Source organism: Tenrec ecaudatus, chromosome X (genome assembly GCF_050624435.1).
Source record: "Tenrec ecaudatus isolate mTenEca1 chromosome X, mTenEca1.hap1, whole genome shotgun sequence".
In the NCBI taxonomy this organism is placed as follows: domain Eukaryota; kingdom Metazoa; phylum Chordata; class Mammalia; order Afrosoricida; family Tenrecidae; genus Tenrec; species Tenrec ecaudatus.
In genome coordinates, this window is record NC_134548.1 from 59,148,217 (window position 1) to 59,168,184 (window position 19,968).

The window sequence follows — 19,968 nt, forward strand, 5'->3', positions numbered from 1 at the left end:
GAGTCAACTGAAAATATCATGGCATGGGTCAGGCACAACTTTAGTCCTCAAAGTGACATCTTTGCTTTTTGACACAGAAGACTTGCAGCAGAATTACCCAATGCAAATTGTTGGGAGCCATCCCTACCATGCTGTCTAGCAAAGCTCGAGCTTGGTGGAAGGAGCATCTGCAAAGCAGAGCTTCCAAGGGAGGGTCTCCAACATCCCTCCAATATTTACTGTTGTTAATTCCATTCTTGGGAATTTTGTTCATTGTCACATTTACCGCACCTGGAGTGGATGTGAGGGCAGTCTTGAGAAGTACGAATGAAACCAGATGTAAAACTTGCCTCAACATGATGGGGCTTTCCTTAACTGAGACGTTGGAGAGGCTTAGACAGCGAGACATCTTTGGGAATTCTGAGAAGGATATGTGGGAATTGAGTGAGGAAGAAACCCCAAAAGTTGAGGTCAGAGGAGAAAATGAAACCCACCAAAAAACCCTGGATTCCATTCAGATTAGGTAGTGGGAGACTCCTTTTGCCTCCCCAATATAGAGGACCTTATAGACTGCCTCCCCCAACTGACGCCCCTTTACCTTGGACAGGGGCTTACATAGAAGGAAAGAGAATGGCTAACATTAATAGAAAACATGTAAAATGGGAAACAGTAAGTGTTTGGCAAAGAATCAGACGGTTTGGAGCAAAAAAATAAAAGAGACATAGGTAGATAATGGAACAATTACCATGGGAGAGCTTATAAAGGAAAATATTTGAGAAGCATTTAACTCTGCTTAGAGATAATTTTTAAAATAATGTAGGCTTTGAAGGAGCACATGAGGTAGTAGTTTCATTGTGTTAAGTTAGTCAACCAGGAAAGGAACACTGTGAGCAGAAAATAGGGCAGTGAGTAGGATATGAGTCTAACCAAATTTTCTGAACACTTCAATCAAGAATAACATGTAACCTATAAAACAGTACAGAAAGAACCAGGAAGAGGACAGAAAGTGACAGAAAAAAAGTACGTTTGTCAATTATAGGGCATTATTTTTATATAGTGGTTTGCAAAACGTTTTATGGTATAAATAAAGCTGTTTGTCTGCTTCCACCAGAACATCTCTCATGTCTGTCTTGTCTGTGCTCTCCGACTCCACACCTCCTTCAGGTATCTAGTTCAACCCCTCCGGAACTGGACTCTGGCAGCAAATCCTTTGATTTCTTTACTGCTACTTCCAAGCATTGTTTTGGATCCAAGTAAAAAAATCTATGTGTATACAAAATAACCCCTCAACCTCACACCCATGAAGTTGACTCCAACTCATAGAAACCCTTTAGGACAGAGTAGAACTGTCCCTGTGGATTCCAAAGTTGTAAATGTTTATGGAAGTAGAAAGTCTCATCTTTCTCCTGCAGAGGAACTGCTAAGTTCAAACTGCTGACCTTGTGGTTAGCAGCCCATTTGTATATAACCCACGATGCCACCAGGGCTTCTTGTATATGTCTATAGGTATGTACATATGTGTGTATTAATGTTAAATATGTATATGCATATGTATTCATACCTACCTGCCTGTACATAGATTCATACATACAACCGTGTATTGCTAACTTCTGTTCAAGTAACATATGGTTGCCTGACCACATACCGTATATGACCACATATGGTATATATCTTGATACCATAAAATTATTCAGCTCTGGGAGAAACCTATAGTTCCACACCCCCCTTCAGGAGAGACAGAAAAAGAAACATTTGTTTAATTTCCATGATAGGTTCTGGGAAATAACACATTATGTGATTTGGACGTGTGAATACCATATTATATATTCACTTGCCACCTTCCAGAAGCTTTCCCCCTTGGCTCAGTATTTGACCACATGGGAGAAAATTCAGCTGGCAACTTTCTTCCCTCCTCCCTCCCTGTAAGTCCTTCTCTTTCTCTTAGTCCTCCACCAAGCTCTTCTTCCCATGGTTGTACATTGCTGAAGCACATTAAGCAGCAGCATATGACAGTACAGTGTTTGTCTGATGTCCACCTCACGTAATATCCTATTTTACAGACTGTACCATGGATGTTAAGTGATGTGGATTGTCTAATAAAACACATAGAGGATACAGTTATAAATACTTTGTACCCAATGCCATCAAGTAGATTCCAACTCATAGTGACCCTATAAGACAGAATAGAATTGGTCCTGTGGGATTTCAAGACTGTAATGCTCACAGGAGTAGGAATCCTCTCTCCCATGAAGTGACTATTTAGCAGCCCAACTTATAACCTACTACACCACCAGGGCTCATTTAAATACTTCTTAGACAGTATACACCTTGGGAAATTTCTGGGTTTGAAGGATTAGGTACATCCTCATGGGACATCTTGGTAAACTGGTGGGAGGTAATTATGTTCTTTGATGTTTGGGGTATTAAACATTTGTAGGAGGCCATCCAAAATATAATTATACTGTTACTAATCCAGAGCCAATGGGAAAGAAGGAAGCCAATGACTGAAAGAAGAAAAAATTCTACAAAGAAAATAGTCTCTATAAACCACAGTCTCTTTGAGCCTGAAACCAGAAGATGGTGTCCAGCTACTGTTATCTACCTCCTAATCAGGGCCACAATAGGTGGGTCCTGATAGGGAGAAAAATGTAGAACAGAACTTAGAAATTTTTTTTAAAAAAGGCTTATTGGTCTGGCTGATACTGGAGTACTCCCTGAAATTACTGCCCATAGATAATCTTCAAACCGAGAACCAAAATTAACCCCAGAGGTCAATTGGCTCATAAAACAATGAGCATCACCCATAAGTAATTATGCTTTAAAAAATATATATTTGAGACCAAACAGTCGATAATCATTTAAAGCAAAGAGGAGAATGTCAGGAGGCAGGGAAGCTGTTGGCTGCCATCAAGTTTGTTCTGATTCATAAGGACCCTGTATCCAACAGAACAAAACACCACCCGGTTCTGCACCATCCTCACATTTTTTCTTCTGTTTGCACCCATTGTTTCAGCCACTGTGTCCATCCATCTTGTTGAGGATCTTCCTCTTTTTCCATGCCCGCATAATTTATCAAGCTTACCATCCCTTTCCAGGGACTGGTCTCTACTGATAACACCTCTGAGTCTTGCCATCATTGCTTCCAAGGAGCATCTGGCTGTACTTTTTCCAAGACAGATTTATATATTTTTTGGCAGTCCCTTTCAGTATTCTTCACCAGCACCATAATTCAAATACATCAATTAATTTTTGGAGTTTCCTATTCAATGTGCAACATGCATATGAGGCGATTGGAAGTGCCATAGCTTGGGTCAGGTGCATTCGTTCTCAAAGTAATATCTTTGCTTTTCAATACTTTAAAGAGGTCTTACCATATATACTCGAGTATTAGCTGACCTGAATATCAGCTGCGGCACCTAATTTTACCACAAAAAATGCATTAAAATGTGCTGAAAAACTCGGCTTATACTCGAGTATACATGTTATGTAGCATATTTACCCAATGTCATGCATCATTTGATCTCTTGACCACTGCTTTCATGAGCATTGATTGTGGGTCTAAGCAAGATAAAATCCTTGACAACTTCAATCCAAATGGAACAACTATAACCGAAATAATGGGTATGTTCACACACTTTGAAGAATGTAATCAGTGTTACTGAACAACATGTGTAGAAGCTGTTGAATGGGAACCTAAACTGTTCTGTAAACCTTGTCTGAAAATACAATAATATGCTATTATAAAGGGTAGGGTGAGGAATGAGAAACAGTAAAACTGATTGCAAAGAAAATCCTTTATGCCTTCCCTCTGCCACTAGGAGGAAACCCTACACTGCTTGGTGGGTCTGTCTGTGACCAGCTTCCCTCAGCAGTCCCCTTGCCCTTTCTCTTTTCAGAAGTGTCCCATGACATGATTGGTCAGTCAAGCTCAGCTATGGCCCAACTGGAACCTGTATCTGTCCTCTTCTCAAAGTGCTTAGTTTTGCTTTGTTCTCACTTTCCCCATTTGCAGGATTCTGTGATGCTCTCAGTGTTCCAGAGCTTCAAGGCCCAAACCCTGGCTTCTTATTCCAGGACACCCTCTAGCCCACAATTATTTCTTGTTCCTGCCTCCATATCACCCCAACAAAGATTTCATTCTTCATTTCTCACTTTCTAGCAATCTTCAAAATCAAATGATATACAGGTGTAAATCCATTCTCTGATGCGGACATTGGCTTTGACCTTATACCGTATAAATGGGCTTTCAGAAAGCAGCACGTGCAATGGTTAGGAGCATGATCGACAGCAGAGCCAAACAGACTGAGCGCCAATTCCAGCACTCTTCCTTTCTAGCTGTAGGACCTTGGACAAGATGCATGATCACTGTTCTGGCTCAATTTCTTCATTCATAAAATGGGATTGATTGCAATATTAGCTACTTCAAAGGAGGTAAGAATTTAACCATGACTTTAATGTCAAGCATCTAAAATGTTTCAAGTAGACAGAATAGGACACGTGCAATAAGCACCTACTATGCACTATAAAAATGTAATACATTTGTTAACATTTTGACAAGTTAACTTCATCTCTATATAGGTATATTTGGGGTAATGAAGCATTTTAAAGTGTTGAATTCACCACTAAATCTTAAGCAGACATCACCAAAAAAAACCAAGATCATTCTTCCAGGTAACCATTATAACTCTACTATATCTGAGAAAATTAGCAATAATTCTCCAATATCTAATGCTCAATTCACATTCAGGTGTTCCCTATTGTTCTACAAATGTCTTTCAGGGCTGTTTTTCCTAAAACTGGGTTCTGATCAAGGAATAAACATTGCATTTGGTTGTTACTTCCCTTAAATTTCTGACTATAGAATATCTGTATTTTTATTATTCATGTTAAGGATAGTATCTCCCACCTCCTTCTCTAATGAAATCTACCAGAAAAAAATTCTCACCTTAATCAAGAAGAGAGCTTATTCATTGCCCAAAGGCTCTTTTCACAAGTGCCACCTTTTCCCACATCCTGAAGTACTCACCCTGAGCCCAAGTGGCCTCTAGTCCTCGGGGATCATGCATAACCTTGAAGAGAAGGACTGCATCTCTGGGGAATGGTATCTACCCTTTCTTTGGGACTGTCTCTTCCTCCAGGGAAGTAGGTTTGAAGTTGGGCCTAGAATGCTTCAGCATCACTGAAAGGAAGAGGGGGCTGAAGGGCAGCCATAGGTAAGGGCAAGTACCTGGCCTGGAGCTCCAGGGAGCGCTGCTTTCCTGAAACCAGGAAGGTTCGAGGCAGATTGAGGTTGGAGCTTTCCTTTAGCTGGATGAGGAACAAAAGGGCTTAGTGAGGACTGCTGTGAGATACAGGGCCCTAACCCTCTGCCCACATGCATACACAGATTTGAGGTAAAAGCCAGAATGTCTTTGTTCCTTCCAAATACCATGGCCCCATTTCACGCTCCCATTTCCCATGTCCTGGTACTTACCTCCATGCCATCTACATCAATACGTGCCCGTACACTGAACTTCTGGCCAAGGAGCCGCAGCCTGGGCACGCAGTAAAGGAGACGGTCATTGAACTAGGAAGGAAAATGTTTGGGATGTATGTGATGAGGTTCTAATGGGGAAGTGATCCAGCTCCCTAACATTATGAGATTCCTAAACTTTAGTGTTGGGAACTCAAAGTGTTATATAGAAAAAACATTGGCCACAGGCATCACAAAGTAAAAGCCTACACATGGAAGTCACTTCCTATCTGTGTGACCCTGGAGAAATTACTTCTCTGTAAGTCTTAGTAACCTCACTTGTAGAGGAAAAAAAAGGCCTAGTGTATATAGTGAAAATGTAATGAGTTAATAGAGGAAAGAATGGTTGAGATGAGGTATTGTCTTCAGTGAATGTTAGAGCATTATATGTATAGGGGCATGACCCCATGCCTGGCACTTACTAGTATGAGGTATCGGTCTTGAGTGGTCCCATTCTTTGCTGACAGTTTAAGGATGTGACCTTCTTTTATGAGCTCTTTAGTAGGGCTGACAATGTCTTCCTCGCCCCCTAGTAGCTCATAGACCTTCAGCAGCTTGTGCATTCGCTCCTGGCAGAAGACAAGTGAGCAAAAGGCAAGGTTTGGGTGTAAGCCTTCCTTCAGGTGCCCACAAATCACAAGCTCCCCCAGAACAGAGACACAGGCAGGGCTAGAAGGGCCACTCACCATTTTTCGGATGGCAGCATTGGAGTGTTCTGCTGCTGTGGCTATCAGCTCCAGAGACTCTGTGGGTAGAGAAAGATGAGGTGAGATAAGGGGTTGACAGGAGGCCCTTGGGGCATTCTTTCTTCCTTTAATATCTCCTTGTGGCCTGACCACATACTCAGCATCCCAGGAAGTACCAGCTTCCCTGATGTCATACCATTATTTATAATCAGAAATTGCTTCAATGCCACCACTGTATAATCAAAGGACGTGAATGTAAAAACTAAAACAAAAAAATATTTATCTCCGTAATCCTGATTATAGGTATCTATGCTAAAAAATACATGTTCTATGTACAAATACAATTCATTGCAGTGGGGTTTACAACAGTGATAAGAAACAAAAATGTCCATCTGTAAGGGGTGGAGTTAAATGAATTATAGAGCCCTGGTGGTGTAGTGGTTAAGCATTGGACTGTGATCTGCATGGTTGGCAGTTCAAAACCACCAGCAGCTCCGTGGGAGAAAGACTGAGCTTTCTACTCTCATAAACAGTTATAGACTCAGAAACCCACAGGGAGTCACTTTGAGTCAGCACTGACTAGGTGGCAGTGAGTTTGATTCTGGTTCTATGTTCATAAAATGTAATATTAATCTTGATATATGATACTTGTTATAAGGTTTATAATCTGGGAAATATTCAGGATTTTAAGAGGAACAAACGTTTACAAACATATATACTACATGATCTCAAGTTTGCAAATATTCATGTATAAAAATCACCAGGAAAAATATATGTACCAGGGGAGGGAGGGGAAAGAAAAAGAGGACCTGATGCAAGGGGCTTAAGTGGAGAGCAAATGCTTTGAGAATGATTGGGGCAGGGAATGTATGGATGTGCTTTATACAATTGATGTATGTATATGTATGGATTGTGATAAGAGTTGTATGAGTCCCTAATAAAATGTAAAAAAAGAAATAAACAATTTTGAAACGGTGGGGAAAAAAAAGTTGTTGAATTGGAGAATGCTTTGTTGTATATATTTTAGCCACGATTTTTAAAAATTACACAAATTGCAATGCATACAAGGAAGAAGAAAATATTTAAAATTGATGGTGGTTGGTAATGGTTGTTCATCTCTTGATATGGCTGAGCTACTGAACTGTATGATATGTGGATGAAGCGCCAATAAAACTGTTTAAAAGAAAAAAAATATGTACCTTTGTCCTATGGTCACTCCAAATTAACAGGCACTCTTATAATGGTGATAAGTGAATTTCAGTGGGAATTCATGACCAGAGGGGATGCGTCTGGTTCTGAGAAGGTGATTTCATTTCTGGTTGGCAGTTCAAAACCACCAGCAGCTCCAAACCACCAGGAGCTTCACGGGAGAAAGACTGGGCTTTCTACTACACTAAAGTTACAAACCCATAGGTGTTTTCTGAAACCCACAGGGAGGTCACTATGAGTCAGCATTGACTCAATGGCAGTGAGTTTAGTTTGGTGGGTAAACCACTGGTGGTGTAGTGGTTATACACTGGGCTGCTAACCACAAGGTCAGTGATGGGGAAAATATGGGGATCTCTCGGCCTGTAAAGAGTTAGTCCTGGAAACCCACAAGGACTGTTATACTCTTTGATATAGGGTCACAAGGAGTAGGCATTGACTTGATGGCAGTTGAGTTTGGTTTGGGTTTGGGTGGTTAAACCAAGTCCACATACACTTGGGGAAAACTGCTTAACATTACTCATATAGATTCTGCCCAATATTATGTTGCTAATCATGCATATTTGACTAAACTTTTTTCAGCCCTTGGTGACCTTGGCTGCCTGCTAGACTATCTACATTTTAGATTTTGGGTTTTTTTGTTTTGTTTTTCTGAGGTGTACAGCATTGTTTACTGATCAAATCAGAATTATTTGACTTGGAAACCTCACTAAGGGAACCAGGCTTTACTTTAAACGCATCTAAAATACTCCTTTGGACTTAAAGGTGAAACACTCTGATGAAGCAGTTCTCAAGCCCTTTGGGAGATGAACGAACCGTTCACAGAGGTCGCCTGATTCATAACAGTAGCAAAATGACAGTGATGAAGTAACAACAAAAATGATTTTATAGTTGGGGGGTGGTCACCACAACATGAGGAACTGTATGAAAGGGTTGCAGCATTAGGAAGGTTGAGAAGAAGCCAAAGACTGCTATCCTGAGGTCATGGATTTCGAAGTCTGGATTTTGGCTCAAATTTTGCTTTTAATGTTTCCCAATAATTGGCAATTTAAGACTACCATATACTTGCTATTTTCATACTTTCTTTGGTTTTTGTGACAAAGCTTAATCCTGCAGTCAAAGATTTGTCTTAGTGAATGAGCATGATTGAAATTTTTGCCTTGTTTCTAACCCTCGGTGTTCTCTTAAAGTGTTCAGGTCCTTACTTTGTAGCCCATGTACGTGAACCTTCCATGTATTTTAGTTCAAAAAGCTTTCATATATATTTCCTTTTTTCAATAATATTTCAAATCTTTACAATATAAACTAAAATTGGTTAGATTAATGATACTATTGTTAAAATGACTAAATGTCTCATAAAGGTTGCTTAAATTTGGCCATCTAGTTCATAAGCAACAAAGCCCACATGGAAGAAGCACACCAGGCTGCATGATCACGAGGTGCCGAAGGGATCAGTGATCAGGCTTCAAAGAACAAAAAATCATATCATTGTGTGCTCACCTCCCCGATACAATCAATGAAGACAAATGGGGCCATAAGCAATTCTGAAAAAAGCTGCTGGTGCCCTGTTATCAAAAGAGATAGCACCTGCGGTCTTAAAGGCTTGAAGGCAATCAAGCGGCCATCTAGCTCAGAAGCAACAAAGCCCACATAGAAGAAGCAAACCAGCCTGTGCGATCATGAGGTGTCGAAGGGATCAGGTATCAGGCATCGTCAGAACAAAATATCATATCATTGTGAATGAGGGGGTGCGTAGTGGAGACCCAAAGCCCATCTGTAGGCAATTGGACATCCTTTACAGAAGGATAGTGGGGAGGAGACGAGCCAGTCAGGGTACAGTGTAGCAACAATGAAACATACAACTTTCCTCTAGTTTTTAATGCTCTCCCCCCACCTCCCACTATCATGACCTCAATTCTACCTTGCAAATCTGGCTAGATCAAAGGATGTACACTGGTACAGATAGGAACTGGAAACACAGGGAATCCAGGGTGGATGATCCCTTCAGGACCAGTAGTGATACCAGGATGGTGGAGGGAGTGTGGGATGGAAAGGGGGAACTGATTGTAAGGATCTACATATAACCTCCTCCCTGGGGGATGGACAACAGAAAAGTGGGTGAAGGGAGACGTCGGACAGTGTGAGATATGACAAAATAATAATTTATAAATTATCAAGGATTCATGAGGGAGGGGAAGGGGTACGGGAGGGATGAAATGAACTGATGCCAAGGGTTTAAGTGGAGAGCAAATGTTTTGAGAGTGATGCGGGCAATGAATGTACAAATGCGCTTTATACAATTGATGTATGTATGGATTGTGATAAGAGTTGTATGAGCCCCCGATAAAATGATTAAAAAAATAAAAAGGTTGCTTAAGTTATTTCTCAATTTCTGCCTCAAAAGTGGACTAGCGATATATATAACTTTAAAAATACGAGTGGATTTTGAGCTCACACTTAAATGTAAGCCCTGATCTAAGAACAGTTAGTTCTTACAATGTAGCCCTGCTCAAAACTTGTTCTCATGAAGTGATCACTGAAGATATGAGTGCTATCAGGGTCTTAAAGGTTTATCTTAAAAACAAGTCATCATATAAGTCAGGTGTCAGCTAAGTCCACATGGGAGGAGTACACCAGCTTGCATGATCCAAGGATTATAAAAAATACAATCCAAGATCAGAGGAAAGAATTATATTAGAGCTTAAATTCTGAGCACCTGGTTTGGATGACAATGAACGACCCAAATTCAGTTTCAGAGTCCCCAGGCAGATTAAGAGTCTTGTTTATAAAACCAAATTCACTGTCTTTGAATAAAAAATGACTCATAGTGAGCAACCCTATAGGACAGAGTAGAACTGCCCCTGTGATAGGTTAAAATTTAACATGTCATTTGTTTTCCCTTTTGGCCCATTTTTAATCTGTTTTAGTTTCTATTATCTTCTGCTTTCTCTTGGACTTAGATTATTCTGTGCTTTATTTTGTTGTTGTTTTGGGGATTTTAATATTATGTTTTTCCTTTTTTTGATGTATAATTCCTCTATTGTTCATTTTACTAGCTTCACTCAGCTTATTCCGTTCACATTTTTAAGTTTTTTTCCAACTGTAAATTACATTGTAACAAACATTTTCACATAACAAACTTCAACCATATTTCAAGATATTCTTAAGAGAAAAAATGAGCTTAGTTAATCAAAGAACACAAATACTTTAAGGCCTTTCATCCAAACATTACAAGGCACAATGCTTCTAATACAGAGAAGTTGCACCATAATTTTCTGCTTTGCAATGCACTGAATTTAGAAAATATCGCAATACTGTGTCTACGCATGCTTCCTCATTAGACAGAAATATAGTTCAACAGCCCTGCAGCACTTAGCAGACTCTTTTAAACCTTCTGTAGTCTATTCCACAAAGGTTAGGCAGGTAAAGAGAAAAGCTTTCTCATTCCTCCTGTCTCTTTTCACATCATCAGTTTCTTGGTGAGTGGTGCCAGATCAAAGGTAGTAACAATATCAGAGTAAGCACTCAATTGGGCTCTAGTGGTATTGCTGTCCAACTCTTTGACACTGCCAACAATAAGATTCTTCTTTCTCTTGGATTTTGTTTCTTTGACAGTAATATCTATAGGTTTCAAAGCAAATGCTTCTTCCTCATTTGGGACAAGTGTTTGATCAGCTAGAGTTGTCACTGGTTCAACAGGAGCCACTGAGTCAGGACTATCAGGCCCACCCATTAATACATTATCATCCTCATCCATGTTATCATGTGCAGGCTGCTCAGGGAACATCACCACAATCTCAGAGAAAGCAGGGACGTCATAAAAATACCACCATCATTGTTACTAATAAGTTTATTATCTAATATACTGCCATCATTTACTTCTCCAAAATTGTCATTCTTATATTGGTCTTCATATTCTGAATGGTTAATTTTTTCATTCAGATTCACTCAGATTGCTGGTGCTTTGCTCGGGGTGGAGCAAGAGGTTAGAAGCATTTACGCTTACTAACATATCATTCTCAAAAGTACTGCCTTCTCTCATTATCTCCCAATCATCCATTCCAAAGTTGCCAAAATAATTTTCTTGTAGAATACTGAAGTTCCCAACTTCTTTCATGGTAATCTATTCCACTCTCCTCTGGTTCAGGCTGAATTGCTGGGCCACATCAATGTCATCTAAGTCAGAAATTGGCTGATCAAAGTTGTGAAACATAAGCTGCTTCCCAGTTTTCTTCAGACAGGTTAAAACACCTGCCAACATCTTTATTTTAATGAAGGTCTAATGAGGTATTTGACTTTCCTGTGATAGATTTCAAACTACTCCCAGTAAGAGATTCCCTGATGTTTGAAGCACCATCTTCACCTTGGATGAGATGCTTTCTAAATTACACTCAAATATATGGAGTTGGACTAACTTCTTATCCCAATGGGCCGCTAGCCAAAGTTTGGCCAGAGACTCTCTTTTACTGAGGACAAAATGTGTGTGAAACATTGTTCTGGTTGACTATCAGATGGGAGAGAGGAAACATAGCTCTTTACCTGGAGTAAGGCCAAGTTGGTTGGCAAGGTGGGGGCGGGGGGGGGGTCAGGGTCAGGAGAGGGGTTAGGTAAAAGAGAGGCCCCGGTGCTGTATAGCTTCAGAGCAGCTTCCATTGCCACCACCTTTCCAATTCACTCAAACAAACAAAATCTAGGATTTTCTTTATATGAAATCTAGGGTAGCTAATCCATAGAAACAGTAACTAGACTGATAATTCCTTAGGGTTATGGCGGGAGAGGCTGGGAGGTATTGGGGAGCTAATAATGGGTCCAAGAATGAAGAAAATGTTCTAAAATTGTTGTGATCATTGTACAACTCAATATATTGAAATCACTGAATTCTATATGAATTATATGCCAATAAAATTGTTAAAAACGAAGTCAATAAAGCTCAAAAAAAGAATATATGCAACAAACTGACAATCTTTTCTGTAAACCTTCATATAATTCAGAATTTTTTATTATTATTCATTTTGCCTGTTCTCTGGGGGCTCAAATCACTAATTTTTTTCTATTTATTTATTCTTTTTATATTTATATATTTTTTGGTGACCATGCATCAGGAAAAATTTAAATAACTCCCTATACATCCCTACATACTAACAAATCTTACCATGGTTAAGACTGTCTCTGTGGGGCCAAATACTCCAACTCAGCAAATATGAGAGAACTTCAAAAAGTTTGTGGTAAAATTATATTATCTTTTCATTTATTTTCCATGAACTTTTTGAAGCCCCCTCTTATATTACTGTAATGGGGAATCACACATGCTTTTGAAGAGGGTCTATATGGTTCGCCAAATCTTGTTTGCCTAGGAGGCTTGCTCTCCATGAACAAGTACTGGTGCTCGGGGTCTATGACCTCTGTCTCAGCTCAGGCTTTAACATGCCTTTCAGGCGCCAGAATCTAAACTCCAATACCTCTTCTACGTTGGCTACCAGAAGGTGGTTTTTCACACAGTTTACTGCCACTCCTCTGCTCAATCAACATGTCAGTGTCTAAAGGGTAAAACCTAGCTCCTTTAATTGACATTCAAGCCCTTGGTGATATGGCTTCTGCTGACTTCTCCAGCTTCCTCCTCTTCACTTCCCTAAACATGTTCTGCCTTATTCCATGTAGTAAGCTTTGGATTCAAACTTCTGGATTAACATCATCTCTTCCAGTAAGCCTACCCTGAATTCCCAGACCAGATTTTGACCTTGTTTAGATTCCCACATTCTTTTTTTTACTTCTCCTCCTCCCACTAGTCAGTCCCTGGGTAGTGCAGATGGTTAAGCATTTCACTATTAATCAAAAGTTGTTGGTTTGACTCCATCAGAGGTGCCTCAGAAGAAAGCCATGGTGATCTGCTTCTGAAAGGTCACTACCTTGAAAACCCTATGTAGCAGGTCTACTTTGCACACAACACGGGGGGTGGTCATGACTTGCTCACACTGTGTGCTCATGGAACCTTTATATATCTACATATATCTGTATCTTTTGTAGACTAAAGCTCCCTTGGGCAGGGCTAAGATCCCACCACCTTCTCCAGAGCTCCCCAACAAATGTTTTGCATCAGTTAACTCTTTTAATTCCCACAAGAAACCCATAAGGTAGATGTGATTGTCCCATTTTGCCAATGAGTAGACTAGGACTCAAAGAGGGGAGGTGGTTGGCCTTAGGTTGTCAGGGAGTTGGCATCAGACTGGGCATTTATTTCACAGCTGCCTTTAAAAAATAGTTTGTTGAGATATAATTTACATAGCATACAACTCACTAATTCAATCATATTCAGAAGAGTTGTGCATTCATCATCACCATCAAGTTAAGAATTTTCTTCTTTCTTATACTCATTGCTGATTCCCCATTCCCCCCACCCCACAACTTCTCCTTCCATACTCCTAGGAAAATATTAATCCAAATTACTGTCTCCATAGATTTACCTATCCTGTATTTTCTATACAGAGAAACAGAGAAAACAAAAATCCAGCATCAATCATCAAATAAAACAGAGAAATATCTCAATCAAAAAACAAGCAGAAACTATTTTAAAATGAATAAATTTAAAATGGGTCAAAGAGAGAGCAAATGATAAGGTGTTAAATTAGCCTAACTACAGCTGCCAAAATCTACTTTACAACGTTCTTTGTCTGATTTTAAGGTTATTCACATCCCTGGATTATGGTCAGAAGGGATTCACTGGACACTTAATCTACACAGAGACCGTGCAAATGGATCTGGGGCTTCCACTAGCGTCCAGAGCGTTGTCTAAACTGGGTATTTGGAATTTAAGTTCTAATACCATTCCCTCCTCCGGTCCTGGATTTTATTATTTACAGTCCTTGGATCACACAGACTGGTGTGCTTCTTCATATGAACGTAGCCGACTCCTTACCTTTAAGACACCAGACAGTCAGACACCATCTGATTTCTTCACCACACTTTGCTATAGCACCTATATCTTCAGTGATTTCTTAATGAGGGCTAACATTGAGTAAGGCCGCATCATAAGAATTAATTGTTCTTAGGATGTGGCTTACAATTAAGTGTGAGCTCAAATTCTACTCATATATCTAAAGTTATATATATCCCTGGTCCACTTTTAAGGCAGCATTATCATTTTATTAGAGTACATTATAAATCATCCCCATGGGCATAAAGTAATGTTACTGATAGAATCGTTAGTCAGTAGTACAGAATATAAAACGTTGTTGAGGCAAGGAAATGTAGAGGACATATATATGTAAAAGACATCTTTTTAGACCACAGTACATGAATTGTTGACTCATACATATTCAAAATTTAAGTGACTCAATACTAATTAGACAAACAACGAAGACTGGTAAAACTTTCAGTAACACTCCTTTACAATGATAATCCCAGCTGTTCTTTACCTTATATATTCTGTACTTCTCCTTTCTAGGATGGAGGGGGCACGCTAGAAAGCATGCCCAAGGAAGGATACAGAAGAAGACTCTGGTGATCTGTGGGCATACAATCTCAGGCCTATGTTGGCTGCTGAACTCAGACTGGAAGCCTGACTATGGTGAGCTCTGTCTGGAGAGACCTTGTGTTGAGTAAGGTTAGCATTTCCAGGATTCAGTGTGTGTATGCTCTGCCTGCGAGTTACATGTGGGGATCTCGGTCTGGGATTTCATTTGGGGGTTAAAGTTAGGGTGTGAAATTTGGGAAACTCGGTGCGGGGCTCAGTCTGGGTGTTTTAGTGGGATTTGCGCTGGGCTTAGTAGTCCAGGATCTTAGGCTGGAGTTTAGTCAACACAGATGATTTAGGCAAGGTTCCAGCTAGCATAGTTTGAGGAGCTTAACCTAGGTCTGGGCTCCAGCACTCAGTTTGGAAGATAAAAGTAGAGAACTGGCCTAGAGAACTGTATATATGATGCACTGTGGAGATATAAGTTTGGTGAGATCAATATAGGGACTGACTTTAGGGGGATTCAGTATGGAGCGGGATAAGTCAGGGCATTCAATAACAATAAAAACAGTTATTATTTACTGACTCTTTACCAGGTACCAAGCTAAAAGTACCATGTACTGTGCTAAAAGCTTGATCTGAAATATCTTGTGTATCTTCATAACAACGCTATGAAGTAGGTAGTTATTATTAACCCATTCTACAAGGAAAGTGAGGGTGAGGGTTCTTGCTGGGTATATACTCTTAGGGCAGAGAGTGGGAAAGCACTGTGGAGGTCCAGTTTGGGAATATTAGTTTGGGAAAACAGTATGACGATCTACAACTGAGACATCATATTGGGTTCAGTCTGAGGGCTCAGGTTGGAGGCTGAGGTTAGAGACTCAGGTTGGGGCCCACGAGACTCATCCCATTCTGGAAGACTACTTCAAAAGGTTTAGGTTTTGTAGCCCATCCTGGCATCGCAGAGAAGTTTCTCAGTCTTGGGGGAAGAATGGAGTACTTTTACCTACAGATTGTTAGTTTGTAGAGCTCAACGATCAAACTTTGTAGGGGTCTAGCTCTTTCTAGGAGTTTGAAAGCAAAGCGTCCATGTGGTGGGAAAGATGCCCCAATTGGTGGGGGAAAGGCTCAGTTTGAGAAATCTTAATGGCATTGTCTACTCCCCCTTTCCATGGCTTCTTTTTTAGGATGCTACACTTTCCTGGTTTTTTAATTCTCTTCGGATTCCACATCCCTGGGCTTTGTCCTGGGTCCCCCTTTCTCCATTTGCACCCACAGCCTTGTTCTTGGCCAATCTCATGGTTTTGGGTACTCTCTATGTGCCAATGATGACCAAAACTCTTTCCCTGGAATTCCATGTTCATCTAACAGTCTGATTGAGTGCTCACTTTGAACAGGTCCAAATTCAAGGTCTTGTGCTCATGTCAGTGATGATTATCACCAGCCAAAAGTGTAGAATTCATTCTTATGCTTTCTCAAAAGCCCCACAACCAACTCTATATTAGTCTTTCCAATGCTATTTCTAAATATAATATAACCAAGATACCACTATTTCTTATCACTTGCACTGCTACTACCTTTGTCCAATCCAACTTCTCTTTTTACCTCCCAAGTTCTTTCATCTGGACTATTGCAAAACCTTCTAATTAGTCTCCTGCCTTCTACCCTTGTTTCTCTTATATTCCAGATCAAAACCTTTCCATGACGTCCCATTGTACTCAGCATAAACTCCGTCTCCTTACTTGGGGATTCAAAAATCTTATCCCTTTCTACAATCCCATTTCATTCTCCCCTCCCTAGCCAAAAGACTCTCACTTAAGCCCAAAGACCCAAATCTGGAATGTAGAGAGTATGAGGTTCCGTCTAGGGTGTTCAGTTATAGTGGATTGATTCTATGGTGGGGCTCTGATTAGATTTGGAGGTTGTTTAAGTAAATTCATTATGGTAGTGACTAGAGGACACAAAATAGAGTTCTAAATCTAGATGACAGAAAATTAGGGGCTTGATGAACAAGACATTTTTTCTGGGAAGTTAAGCCATAGAGATTCAATAAAGAGGGCTCACACTGGAAGCTGAGTGGGGGAGTATGTTAGTTTCATAATTTCATGTCAACTTGGTAAGTCAGTCTAGGGGGTGGAGTCTAGCTTGTCAATCAGGTCACAGCCTGATGATGCCTCCTTGTGTGCGTGGACTTCTCATGAGGATTCAGGAAATCTCCTCTCTTTCTCCCTGGAAACGGGCCACACACACATCTCTCTGCTTCACCTTCCTGTTGACAAGCCACATGAAGTTACCCTAGAGATATGTCCATCACCATTGGATTCACAAGACTTTGCACCCACTGTCCTGTGATCTTCCTGCATTCTGCATCAGTGTGTATGGCTGCGTGAGTCTGAAGAGTGATTTACAGACTAGTATCAGACTTATGGGCTAATATTGGACTTATGGACTTCATCTGGACTGGGCTGGGCTGTTTTCTCAGTATATAGTTCTGTTTGATATAAAGCTTTCTCTTACATATATAAGAGTGTCTCTGGATTTGTTTCTTTAGTCAACGTGGTCTATCTAACACAGGGAACAGTTTGGGTTCTAAGCTTGGTGATGATGACTACCTAGCTCAATCCCAAGAGTTCAGGTTCAGTTTCATTTTAGACTTGGCACAATTTCATTCAGAGCCCCGTCTGCGAGTCAGGTTTGGGTCTCAAATGACTTAATTGTGCTATCTGTGGGGGTCACTCTGGACACACTGTTCAGACTGTGGAGTTCTAGTTGGGGGTGGGGAGAGCTCCTTCTGAATGTTATGTCTTAGTACTCCGGCAGGGAGTGATCTCAACTTGGGTTCATGTTGGGGTCTCACTTAAGAGATTCTATTCTAGAATCATAATCACATGGCTCAAGGAAGTGATGTCAGTTAGTGGTTAACCTGCTAGTTAACCCACCTCAATGTTTTGTCCTAGGGTTATCAGTGTGGACTCAGAACTAAGTGGACACACTTACTTTGGGCATCCTTGCTGTCCGGGGAGCCATGCGGCAGCTTTAAAAGATAGTCCTTGAGAAGCAGCTCATAGCGAGGGATGCGCTGCACAGGCTCCAACATGTGATGCTGCAATGTCAAGTTGCCACAGGCTTCCTCTTTCTGTGACAGACAGAAGAAAAATGGGGCTGAGGTCTGGATGAAGAGGCCCCACTTGGTCCTTATAGACATTTTCTTCTTGAGTCTACCTCATCTGGCTTGCCCGCTTACCTGCACCTCATGAATGATGACTTTAAACTGGGTGGAGCGCTCTGTCCAGGTGTTGACTAACTCCACAGCCCGGTCAAAGTTCTTCACATACTCTCCATACATCTTGAGGAAGGGTGCCAACTTCTGCAAGATGTCTCCAATGCGTGGGTAGCGGTCCCTGGAGTGAAAGCAGGGGCTGACGTAGTCCAGCCAATCCTTTTGGTCCCCCCACCTCCACCCCAAATGCTGCCTCACAGGTCTCCAGCACCGAGCAGGCTGCTCTCACCTCTGTCCTGGAAACCCACTTCTCAGCCAGTCTGATCATTTGGAACTGATGGCCAAGAGGCTCAAGACCACTGCCTGAGCTTCCACCTGTCCCAGTTCCGCACTGCTCAAGCACCAGGAAAGATATGTCCTGGAATACTTGCCTGCACTTACTACAAGGTCCACTAAATTCATTGAAGATTGATTCCATGCCCAGCCTTGTGCTAGGTGACACTGGGGATATAGATATGAAATCAACCCCAAAGAGGATCATAGTCTTATAAAAGAGACAGATACAGAGACCAGGCTGGTCTTGCCCTTGGAAGTCACAGTCTGGCTGGAGAGACACAGGGAACAGGCCTGCCCTCAGGTAACACAGTATGTTGGGGATACATAGCAACCAGGCTCAGTCCTGCCCTAAGGGTTCATGGTCTGGTGGAGAGACACACAGACCAGGCCCGACGCCAGCCCTCTTTATGTAACAATCTGTTAGGGGTACACGATAGGGCACAGACACCTTCCAATCAGTGTCCAGAGAAGGACAAGAAAAGCCCAGAAGAAGGAATCTAACCTGGCCTGGGGATCAATGCAGCCTTCCTGGAGGAGGTGAGGCCTGCAGTAGGTCCTGAAGGATCAACCGGGGCTAATCAGTCAAAAGCAATGAAGAGTGATTTCCAGGTGTAGAGAACAGAATGAGTAAAGCCTCCAAAGTGACAAACAGCAAGGTGTTTGCAGGAAACTAAACAATTTGGCATGACTATAAGCAAATGAGTAAGGCAGAGCAGCAACGGATAAGTCTGAGTAATGAGGCAGGCGAAGCCTGTATGCTGTGGGTGTGGGAAGCAAGGAGATCATTTTAAGCAGGGAAGTGGCATGGTATGAGTGTTATTTAGAAAGAACCTCTGGAGAGTGGTGTAGGTTCTAAAGGATGAGTTAAAAGAGGAGCGCCTAGAGGCCAGGAAATTTCTCATGAACCCTGCCCTTCCACCTCAGGCAGTATCCAATTCTCAAAGTGGGTTAAGTATATTTGTCTGGATTCTCACAGCTTCCCATTCCCACCTCTATCACATCAGATAAAAACACAGAGATCTCACATGTATTGAACAGCTAGTAAATACCAGATACTGTTCTAAGCTCTCTACATCTACCTATCATTTAGTTATTAAAATCATTCTGAAAGGCAGGCTATTATTATGGTCCCCATTTTATAGATGAAGAAACTGAGGTACAGGAACGTAGCTCAATATCACAAAGCTAGCAAGTGATAGAACTGTTCCTGTAGGTTTCTGAGACTGTAAATCTACAGGGGAGTAGAAAGCCTCAGCTCTCTCGTGCAGAGTGGCTAATAGTTTCAAACTGCTGGCCAGTGTACAGCCCATTATATCACCTACAACTAGCCCAATACGCAATATCAATAAGCAATAAGCCCAATACGCAATATCAATAAGCAATAAGCCCAATAGGCAATAAAGGGGGAAATCTTGAAATTGTCAAAGAAGTCATTTTACTTGGATCCACAATCATTGTCCATCAAAGTAACAGTCAATAAATTAAATTAAATGATCTGATGTAAAAGATTCTAAAGTATTAAAAAGCAAAGATGTCACCTTGAGGAATAAGTGTGCCAGGCCCAAGCCATGGTATTTTC

At 41.1% G+C, this 19,968-nt stretch overlaps 1 protein-coding gene and 1 pseudogene across 2 annotated transcripts in view; both read right to left on the bottom strand.

Annotated features, from left to right (window-relative positions):
* Nucleotides 1-19,968, bottom strand: part of FGD1 (FYVE, RhoGEF and PH domain containing 1) — a 55,267-nt gene that overhangs the window by 9,150 nt on the left and 26,149 nt on the right. Inside the window, exons 7-13 of one of the 2 annotated variants that reach the window (XM_075539468.1) lie at nucleotides 18,892-18,945; nucleotides 18,078-18,234; nucleotides 17,831-17,969; nucleotides 6,178-6,236; nucleotides 5,914-6,060; nucleotides 5,453-5,545; nucleotides 5,207-5,286 (exon numbers count right to left, since the gene is read on the bottom strand). In XM_075539468.1, coding sequence (XP_075395583.1) covers nucleotides 5,207-5,286; nucleotides 5,453-5,545; nucleotides 5,914-6,060; nucleotides 6,178-6,236; nucleotides 17,831-17,969; nucleotides 18,078-18,234; nucleotides 18,892-18,945 — 729 coding nt within the window. The remainder of the gene's footprint in view (nucleotides 1-5,206; nucleotides 5,287-5,452; nucleotides 5,546-5,913; nucleotides 6,061-6,177; nucleotides 6,237-17,830; nucleotides 17,970-18,077; nucleotides 18,235-18,891; nucleotides 18,946-19,968) is intronic. The other variant, XM_075539469.1, reaches the window with a different exon arrangement.
* On the bottom strand, nucleotides 10,769-11,875 carry LOC142434962 (double-strand-break repair protein rad21 homolog pseudogene; annotated as a pseudogene).